Genomic DNA, 10929 nt, shown 5'->3' with positions numbered 1-10929 from the left:
GACTGATGTTATTTGTTATTGATGTTATTTGTTATTATTGACTGATGTTATTTGTTATAAGATGTTATTTGTGATTATTGACTGATGTTATTTGTTATTGATTTTATTTGTTATTATTGACTGATGTTATTTGTTATAAGATGTAGAACTTTTAAATACATTTGACAATTTTAAGCTTGGCCTACCATTGATAACACAATTGCATAGTACTGTAGGCCCTTTTTCTATATGTTTGGAACTCAGCCCATTTGAGGCAAGGATTGACACCATTGCACTTTTATTTTCTCTATTTCTGAACTGTTTTTTGTTATCTTTGTTTTTGAACTGATGTTATTTGTTATAGAACGATACATTTGACAATTTTAAGCTTGGTCTACCATTTTATTGGAGCGATGAGGGACAGGTGGGGAATGACAGAAACAGTTTGAGAACCACTGGTGTAAGTCATTCTTTAATTATTTATATCACACCTTTCAAGACAAGGCAATTCAAAAATGTGCTATTCTTGGACCCCATCTGTAGTCACTTAAGTCAACAATAAAAAGGCCTTTCAGTATTTCTACCTTCACGTTAAGCTATAGTGACTTTTAACTACTTTGTCAAGACATGAGCGTCCTCCTGCCTTTGGTTAGTTTAGTTCACCGGCACAACCTCTAAAAAAGACTGATTCACGAAGGGGACTTTACCCTTAAAGACAGATCAGGAGAAATCAGTGGCCAGCCTTCATTGAGGATGTCACTGATTTCTACAGCTGCAGTGATTGCTATAACTCTGTCACCAATATTATTAAAATTCATAGATTTAGACACAATACCTTCACTTAAAAACACTGTCCTTAGAACATACCTGCTGCAATGTGAGGATAATAACCAACATGGTGGCGGCGCATGTATATGCTGCGGCTTTTGGACTCGCCAGTTTTGGCAAATTAGTTATTATTTGCACACTGATCTTTAGTCTGTTCGTCCAGAACATCTGTATTAACCCACTGTACAGCAGACCTTCTGGACATTGGGTTACATGTCGGATCACTGGATATCCCTATGGGCGCTCCCGGCGATATCGTCAGTCTAGCAACGGGTTCGTTTACATTGCCTCCCCAGACAAGGAGGCTCCGTTGACGGCGAAGAGATCGCAGGCAAAAGCGAGGCTGTAGAGGAGGCGTTCGATAGAAGCTAACCCAGGCTCCGCACCGCGCCTCTCTCCTTTTTTCTTAACCCTGTGTGATTAAAAGAATAAACACAAATAGCAGGATAGGCACACATATTTGCAATATCTTGCCCCACTGAAAAGGCACTGCACTGATATTGTTAAAATATTGACATAGTTCATCCCTGTGCTGCTTGGCTCGAGCTGTAGCTATTTGTTGTTTGTATATATCACGCAGTCTGTCTTCCGGTTGTTGCCTCTTTTGAATGACGAATACACACTACCGCCTCCTGCTGGTAAGGAGAGTTATACCTAGTTAGACTCTTTACGGCACCTTTTCACACACACACAACCGCTGGAAAAAGCTGCAGTACATATGCCGAGCCTGTACGTGGCGCTGTAACTTCCTCCACAAAAGCAGCAACTTCCTCCACAAAAGCAGCGAAGAAGAATGGTTGTCATGGCTGCACTTCTGTTTATTCTCCGCGGTGGGGGCCGAGGGATCCGGGCAGAGTTTTTCGCCGGTCAGCGTGTGTTAAAGTTTAAATCTTCCGGACAAAATTATAAAAGTGCCAGTCAAAGGTCTTCTTTGTTATTTATTGAGCTTTAAAACAAATGAATAACGACGATATAATGATATATAATAATAAAATACACGGAGCCTGTCTCTTTTTCCTCTCTTCTGACAGCGTCAGTGTCTGTCTCATGCAGCAGCTGATCCAGTAATGATGACTCGACAGTAAAAATAAACATATTTATAACTAGTTTAGGTAGTTTGAGAGGTAATTAAAATAGCTAAGGGTGATGATCTGACTTGAAGTGTGTGTTTTGCTCCAGCTGCATCACAGCGGCAGGAGCTGCGTGTCTCCGTCCTGTCAGATTAGACTTCACTCGCGTTTATGTCCATATCGAGATAAAGATAAATAATCTGAATTCAGTGTGCAGTGTACTTTTGCGGGGGTGAGCAGCAGAGGCGGGGAGAGGCGGGGCTATTGCGTCGTCATTATCAGAAAATGATGACCGTATAGGCTACCACACGGCCCCGTTGGACCCCCCAGAGCGCTCCGTTCCCAGATCTATCCACCTTTGGACCCGTTGTCGTTTGCAGGGTCCGTTTCAACCGTTCCGTTACGGCGTCGTCTAGCTTAAAGGGCTATACGCAAGAGAAATATGCGGATACAACCCGTTTTCGTTCCCGTGGGGCCTGGGCCTTAATTGATAAGGCAGCACTCAATTCAAATATTTCCAACATTACAGTTACTGTAATGTTGGAAATATCCTTTATTATTTATTAGTTTTTGTTTGTGCTTGTCTAATATGCATGTGGATTCAATAACAACAAAGTTAGAATAAATAAATATACAGCAGGTTACCATATGTTCAGGTCAATATCCTGGATATGTAGGCTACTTTTCAAGGTGTTGACGAACGTACTCACCGACAGCAAGATTAAAGTAGAATGTTTGAGATGGTTTAAGACGTGGAAATCCACAGGTGTAGTTTCCAGTGTCTGCAGCCGTCGTCTTTCTGATGACTCAGGATTACAGGATTTAGTAAATGTCTTATTTACACCCAACATCACAGCTGCTTTTCCTACTGTCTGCTCACTTTTATTTTACTGTAAACACTGTCTAACCAACCCAGCGTTTGCTCTACATCTGACTGATGGAGTAAAAACTCTCTGTATATTCTCACACAGTGTATGAGCAAACACAACATAAACACACTCCTCTACAAAACATGTGAGAATATAGTCAACAGAAAAGTCACTTTAGGCAACTGTTAACGTTCTGCAAACTCCTGTTTGTGATGTTTCCTTGTTGTGTTAAAGTAAATAGAAATGTTTCGCAAAAATAACTACCAATATTGTCTAAAATATTATATTAAAATACATTTATCGATAACCATTCATACATACTGATTTTATCATGCAGTATTACGTAAATTAGCCGCTGACGTCACCTCGTCTTCTTCTGCTTTGGGTTTACTGGCAGGCCGCAAACAACTTCACGGCGTATAGGCCTACTGCAACCCGAAGTCCCCGGCCGGAAGTCCCCGGAGTTGGGGACTGGCTTCAGTAGAAGCTGCTGGGACTCCTAGCAGCTTCTACTGAAGCCTTCCGAGTAAATCGTCAGAACGCCGACATCTCCTCATCACTCCACCGCTCCCATGTTTTTTTTTGTGTTGCCATAAGTTATTCTCTCTCCGTTGGTGCACGGGGCTAATGCTAATAATGCTACTGCCAGCAAATACAATGGCCGCTTCAAAAATGTGTTCAGAGTTTCACGGGGTGTGGTTTGCTATTCACCCAGCCAATCAGAAATGTGGTACTTTTTTCTCCCCAGGATAGTACCACCTCTCAGCAGGTGCTAAAAATGGGGGAAAAAGTTCCCGGCACTCAGTACTCTTTTTGGTGTGAACGCGACATAAGGGGTGCTAACGGAACTAAACGGGAAAAGTACGTTTTTTTTTTTTTTTTTTTTTTTTTTTTTTTAATGTGGGAAGAGGGTGGGCGGCCGCCACTGGCTACAGGTAATACCTTCTGAACCAGCTCCTTAAAAATGTTAAAGCTGCAGAGTGGACATTGCTCTAGACCAGGGGTTCCCAACCTTTATTGTGCCAAGGACCGGCAGATACATAAAAAAAATATCGGGGACCGGTTGTCAATTTTAACTGATTTTAATATTTACTCACCAGCAGCAGGTAGCAACAGAGGCTAATTGTATGTGACAGCCTGAACAAATACTAGAATAATATGCATCCAAAACATATTAACAAAGTTTAAAAAAGAACCGGTGTCGTTTTTGGGTTTTTCGGAAAACCAAAAAAACCGACGTTATTCAGTTTTTAAACCAAAACGGGAAAACAGATAAATCAACGTTTTGGTTTTGTTTGTATGATTTACGGATAATCCAGTGAATGCTGGGAAAACGAGGAGAAGGCGCATTATGAAGGGTGTGTGTGTGTGTTGTGTGTGTGTGTGTGTGTGTGTGTGTGTGTGTGTGTGTGTGTGTGTGTGTGTGTGTGTGTGTGTGTGTGTGTGTGTGTGTGTGTGTGTGTGTGTGTGTGTGTGTGTGTGTGTGTGTGTGACACCGGCATTTGTTTTCAGAAGATATTATGATAGTGTCGTTCGTTCCGGTGCACTCCGACAGCATTTAGCACTACATTGAGATTAAGATTAAACTAATTTATTTTGGGAACAGCCGCATATATGGAGTTAGCCATATGTGTGTAAATTACTGTTCATAAACATTTGAAAACAAATGCCGGTGTTGGACAGACACAAACACACCGAACACACAGAGCTGAGCTGAGCAGAGCACATACACACACACATCATGCGCCTTGGTGACTGACTGGACATCTCCTTCATAAAACTAATAAAAGGGGGAGTAATCGGGCAGTTCGATGTGTGGAGAGATGTGTGTAGAGGTGTGTGTGGTTAACACGTAGCAGCCTGCAGTCACTCTTAGGCGCCGTTTACACGAGGAGAAAACTGCTTGTATCTGCATAGTTTCGCGTGCGTATAGCCCTATTATTTATACGAGGCCGATAGAAACTGACCCCACAAACGATAACGGGTCCCAAGGTGGATAGATTTGCAAACGAAACGCTCTGGGGGGTCAACCGAGTCCGTGTAATCACCTCGATACGAATATTTCCTGAAAAAATAACGATAGCCCCGCCTCTCCCCACCTCTCCTGCTCACTGCTGTAGCAACTATCAAAAATAGCTGTGTTAATTAAACGCACAAGGGGTTCTTGAATGAAATAATATTATAAAAGGCAAACCAGAATTGTTAACGCCCAATATACTCCTTAAACAAAATAAACAGAGTCAGATTTCATGCATTGATCCATTATATTGACAAAGGAGGATCTCACCCGGTGTTTGTAGAGAATATCTCTCTTTCTGAGCCGTCCTCTCCACGGAGACGTGCTTCTTGGTCGGGATGCAATATCAACAGATTCGGTTTCTTTCAGTTTCTTTCAGTTTCAGTTTCAGTTTCGGGGCTTAAACAGAAGGGTAGCCATGGCAACATTGCAGCGGGGCTGCTCGGTTGCTCTTCTTCGCGGCTTTTGGTGTATTTTGGCGGAAGTTACAGCGCCACTTACAGTCCCAGCATATGTACTACAGCGTTTCCAGCGGCCTCGTTTGAACAGACACGTTAAATGAAACAAATGCATGTGAACGGAAGACTTTTTTGAATACGCATACTGTGCATAAACGCAAACGGTCCCGTGTGAGCGGGGCCTTAAGCTGTTCTGATGAAGTTAAACACAGCGAATGCGGTGCGTAACAAGGCACAGCTCTTTACGCGCTGGTGCTGCACTTCTCAGAGGCGGAGTATACTTCCCGCTGCCTCCTGATGCTGCAGCCATTTCATGAATTGAAGGAGGTTTTCCTTCTATAAAACAGCTGCGGGCAGCAGATACCGTGAGAGTCCCGGACATTAATTCATAGATCAAGGCAGACTGGTTTACTCTCCTGTTTTGGGGTGTAGCTCCCTCTACACCCCTGGCCGACATGTCCAGACTTAAAATGAAGTCCGAGTTTGAAATATATCTCAAATAATGTATGCACCACCATTTCCCCACATAAACATAACAGTCTGCAATCAAACGGTTGTCTCCTGTGCGCTCCTCTTCCTACTTGGCGCACCGGTAACATGCTCGTGCGCACAAGAGGCTGAGACCTTAGGCTGAGCCGCCGAATCCCTCGGAACATCATAAAAGCCATTTTCAACGGTTTTCTGGTGAAAGATGAACTAGCTACTGGATGAAATAATATGACTGGTGGCATAGGTGTGAAAATTAAACACTTTTTGAAAAAGATATTATGATAAAATATTTTTATATATTTATAATTCTGCAAATATTACGATAAACTCACAGCTATTTCGCGGCCCGGCAGTAACACCTCCGCGGACCGGGGGTTGGGAACCCCTGCTCTAGACAACGCTGGCTTCGAGCTAGTCACTGACTTGGTCTTAGCCGATTCCCTGGTTTCCTCTGGCCTTGCCCATGAGGTCCATTTCCACGGCAAATCCATTCCTTGGTTCGTCTCTGATGTCACAGCTCACGATTTTCAGTGGACCATCCAGCAGACCATGGCGGCCAATCACAAGTGTATGTCAAAGATTGGATACCAGTGGAAGAGCCACCTGAAGGACGGCGTGTGGTCCTATCACGATCATCCCTTCTGGACACAGCCCCATGAGTTCTGTGACATGGCCGCTGATGCACCCGACCTGTATGCTAACCTGCAGGGGGCAGACCTGGTGCTGTTTAAAGGGGATCTCAACTACAGGAAGCTGGTGGGGGACAGAGACTGGGATCACACAGTGGGCTTTGGTACTGCATTACAAGGTTTTGGGCCTGCGCCGCTGTGTAGCCTGAGGACTCTCAAGGCCAACGTACAGGTCGGTCTGCAGCCTGGCCAAGCGGAGAAGCTCACCTCCCATGAACCAGACTGGATGACCTGCGGCAAATACGCTGTCATTCAGTTCTACAGCTCAAAGGCGGAACAGAAAGACTGAGCTCAGGACCTCCCTGCGCACACGTGGATTCATAAGAACATTACAATAAGAAGTACCTTGAGGAGTTATCTTCAAGCCATAAGACCATTGAGTCATTGAGGTTGTAAAAGGGTGTTTTGTTTTTCTTTTCGAAAGTTAATACTTCATCGTGTTAGATGCGCACATGCACAGTAACAGAAATGTCCTTAGTTTTTATTTTCATAACATATTTGTACCATGTCATACTTGCAATGTTAGCACTTAAGTCATGATGTTTACAGGTTAATGTAGATGCTATTAACAATTCATTATAACATTTTAAATTGATTGATAATACATCTCCTTTCAGTGATGATTAAAGTAATATTTAGTTTGATTTTAATTCAGCTTGGCTCAGGTTGTTTAACTGTTGCACGCACTCTCGTTGATTTGCATGCATAAAACAGGGATGCAAACTTGTCACCTTTCGGCGAAATTCGCCGTTTTGGGACCCGGAGTAATCTGCGGCCGCGAGCTATTATGTGCCATCATGATGCGCAGCAGCTACATTACCTACGGGTGGGTTCGTTAATAGTAACTGTGCGGTCCGGAGTCACTGTGGCACAGACTGGACCGCTGGTGAACAGCTGTTAGAACGGGCTGTTCGGGTGTTCAGAGCAGAGCTCCCTGTCGGAGCGGCAGAGCGTGATGTGCACTGAAAAGTGTTTCTGTCGCAATATTATTTAAGGAATCGTTGAGCTAGCTAACTAGCATAGATTGTCACTATCTGCTAACGTTAGCTTTAGCCTTCGTTTTCAAATAGTTTTTTTCATAGGCTATAAACAGAGGTGGTATAAGTATCTTGTACTTGAGTAAAAGTAGAAGTACTCAGATCTTGTACTTGAGTAAAAGTACTCAGGTTTTGTACTTTAGTAAAAGTAGAATTGCTCAGATCTTGTACTTGAGTAAAAGTAAAAGTACTCAGATCTTGTACTTGAGTAAAAGTAGAAGTACTCAGATATTGTACTAGAGTAAAAGTAGAAGTACTCAGATCTTGTTCTTGAGTAAAAGTAGAAGTACTCAGATCTTGTACGAGAGTAAAAGTAGAAGTACTCAGATCTTGTACTTGAGTAAAAGTAGAAGTACTCAGATATTGTACTTGAGTAAAAGTAGAAGTACCAGAGTGTAGGAATACTCTGTTACAGTAAAAGTCCTGCATTCAAAATGTTCAGTAAAAGTATAAAAGTATTCTCATCAAAATATAGTGAAAGTAGCGACAGTAAAAGTAGTCATCGTGCAGATTGGTCCATTTCAGAATAATATATATGATATGTTTTATAATGATTGATCATGAAAGTGTTCTCAAAGCTGGTAAAGGAGCAGCTAGTTTGAATGACTTTGTATACTGCAGAGTAGCTTGTGGATTTACTCCAGGTGGAACTAAAGTCTGATTTAACACTTGGTTATATTTCACATCATTCATCCACATCTGTAAAGTAACTAAAGGTACTAAATACATGTAGTGGAGGAAAAGTACACCATTTACCTCTGAACTGTAGTGGAGAAGAAGAACAAAGTAGCAAAACATTGAAATACTTAAATAAAGTACAAGTATCTCAAAATTGTACCCAAGTATAGTACTTGAGTTTATGAACTTAGTTACTTTACACCAGTGGCTATAAAGACAGAAAGACTAAGCCTTGCACAGAGGCATGAAAATACATTTTCAAAATGCTCAACAGTGCTGCCAAAATTATAAACTGACTGCTCCACAATTCAAATAAATGCTTTTATATATTTCTATAGATGTGACTCTTTGGCGTTTCTGTTATTATTAACACTGCTGCTTTAGTTGTTCTGACTGCTAAAATCCTCTGTTATTCCTCATTTTAAAGCCGATATTCCGTGGGGTCGGGGGGCTCGGGCCTCGGATCCTTGTCACCTTTTTCATACCTGATGAGTTTGCATCCCTGATAAAAACTTGCAGCCATTTTATATTCAACTAAACCAGGTTCTCGCATAACTTTATGACTCATTTAATTATAAAGATGTTAGAGTGTTATTTTTGCAGAATAACAATAATAGTAAGCATGTGTACTTGTTTAGTTTAAAATGGCAACCAATATTTCTGTATAAAATGGATTAAAATTGATGTCTCTGTGCACACTGTTATGTCATCTAAATGATCTTTGTCGGGGTGTCAGTACCTCAGAGGTCATGTTACCTGGATTCTTCTCAATACTGCTGGGGTAAATGCAATCGGTTTCTCTAATGGGTTTGATTTAATAAAGGTAATTGACTGACTGATATTTTCCCCAATGTCATACTTTACAGGCTGAGGGACACAAAATGTGGGAAATAATGACGCTATCAGAATAATCTGGAAGGAGATTGGGAGGAGTCTTTTTTAATTCCTTTTTTTTAGTTTTTTAGCTCAAGACGAATAGGGCAAAGGGACTGGAAGAAGTGGACTCTTCAAGTTGCTTGTTGGCTTTATTAGAAGGAAAAGAGAGACAGAGAGAGGGAGAGAGAGAGAGAGAGAGAGAGAGAGAGAGAGAGAGAGAGAGAGAGAGAGAGAGAGAGAGAGGGCAGCACTCGTCTCCACTCCCCCTCCCAGCAAAGGGGAGAGCAAGTCTAAATCATGTTGCATATCAGTGCTGTTGTGCTGTGATGTCGCTCAGGCAGAGCCCGGTGCAGAGCAGGCACCCGTGTGGACCAGCACTCAGACCCAGGATCAACCCAGCCTTCTCAGAGCTGGAGACCCTCTCCCCGCAGCGACCCTCGCCTCCACCACGGGCCCACTTCAGTGACATGTACCCTGAAGAGAGCCGGGGGTCTGGAGCCACTGTGGACTTCCTTGAAGGGACCTACGACTATGCGGCCCCCACCCCTGCCCCGACCCCTCTCCACAGCCACTCCACGGCGGGCTTCTACTCTCCTCCTCTGGATGCCCACGGACAGCCCTCGGATGGCAGCCTTCAGTCCCTGGGGAGTGGGCCAGCTTGTCCTCTAGTGTTCGTGCCCTGCAGCCCCCGACTCAGCCCCTTTATGCCCCCCCCCAGCCATCACTATTTGGAAACCACCTCAACTCCTGTGTACAGGTGAGGGAATTCAAGTTTTCTTTATAACCATATTGGAGAAAAAAAAGGGTAATGTTGTGCACTTGGAAAAAGTTATATTTATAGACTCTGAAGCAACAGGTATGAATCACTGCTGTTTTTTTTTTTGTATCATTAGGTGAAGTTCGTTTATTTTTGGCGACAACCTCTTAAGTTTTCATTAGTGGGTTTATTCAATCCAACCAATTAATGAAAACTAAAAAAGAGAAGTGCAAAACTTCATTACGACACATTTTCCGGCAGTGGCTCAGTCAGTAGGGGCTTGGACTGCGAGCCGTAGGGTCGCTGGTTCAAGTCCCGGAACAGACCTAAATATGGAGTGTGGACTGCTACTTGGAGAGGTCCCAGTTCACCTCCTGGGCCCTGCCGTGGTGCCCTTGAGCAAGGCACCAGACACCCCCCTTCCCCCCCCCCCCCCCACTCCCATTGCTCCCCGGGCGCTGTACAATAGCTGCCCACTGCTCCTAGTACTAGACTCCTGGTACTAGGACGGGTTAAATGCAGAGAACACATGTCACTGTGTGTGCTGTGTGCTCTGCATGTGTGACCATTACAGAGGGGTTCATCCCTCCCTATCTTCTATTTTCTCTAAATTCTAATTTTGTTGACCTTTTTTTTTTATCAATTAATTTTCTTTCTTATTTTACAGTATTTTATCTACTGACTTGGTTGTCTCCTATTAAGTGGTTGTATGGTATTTTGCCACATAACTAGCTTTACTATCTTTCACTCACATATGATGGCATTGGCATTCTGTGCAGTCCTCACAGTTGTAAACAAAACCAAATTATATAACTGCATTTTTTTTACATTTAGCTTTATACAAAACATTTCCCCTATCTCCATAGAAAGGATCAAGCTTTGTCCTGGTTTATAATTCCAGAGATTAAGGACTTGAAAACAGAACAATACGTAATAACAACATAAGTGCACATACAGATTGCTTCCTGCCTCAGGTAGAAAATAGTACTAACTTTTTTTATGCTATAAGCCAGTTCAAGTTGGTATCGTAAAAGTGGAAGGATTGAAAGTAAGTCGTTGCCAGCCAATTATTTTATGATTAAAGACATTTGTTAGAGAATTTTTTGACTAAATGTTAAGGAATGGTAAGAAATACATTTGATATTTTATTCAACCTCCATCTGAGTTTGTTGTCATTAGCTT

The 10929-nt window shown here is 42.6% G+C and overlaps 2 protein-coding genes across 2 annotated transcripts in view; both read left to right on the top strand.

Annotated features, from left to right (window-relative positions):
* The first annotated feature begins 3418 nt into the window (after nucleotides 1-3418).
* On the top strand, nucleotides 3419-6689 carry LOC117486833 (damage-control phosphatase ARMT1-like). The gene is made up of 2 exons (XM_034135404.1): nucleotides 3419-3476; nucleotides 6105-6689. Exons 1-2 carry the CDS (start codon nucleotides 3419-3421, stop codon nucleotides 6686-6688), a joined length of 642 nt encoding a protein of 213 aa, XP_033991295.1. The 3' UTR covers nucleotide 6689.
* Nucleotides 6690-9316: 2627 nt separating this feature from the next.
* LOC117486831 (estrogen receptor-like) overlaps nucleotides 9317-10929 on the top strand; it is a 16749-nt gene continuing 15136 nt past the window's right edge. Inside the window, exon 1 of the mRNA XM_034135401.1 lies at nucleotides 9317-9747. Within this exon, the coding sequence (XP_033991292.1) occupies nucleotides 9317-9747 (431 nt within the window). The remainder of the gene's footprint in view (nucleotides 9748-10929) is intronic.

Source organism: Trematomus bernacchii, unplaced genomic scaffold (genome assembly GCF_902827165.1).
Source record: "Trematomus bernacchii unplaced genomic scaffold, fTreBer1.1, whole genome shotgun sequence".
In the NCBI taxonomy this organism is placed as follows: domain Eukaryota; kingdom Metazoa; phylum Chordata; class Actinopteri; order Perciformes; family Nototheniidae; genus Trematomus; species Trematomus bernacchii.
The sequence above is the reverse complement of the archived record's forward strand: the minus strand, read 5'-3'. Positions and strand labels throughout refer to the sequence as shown.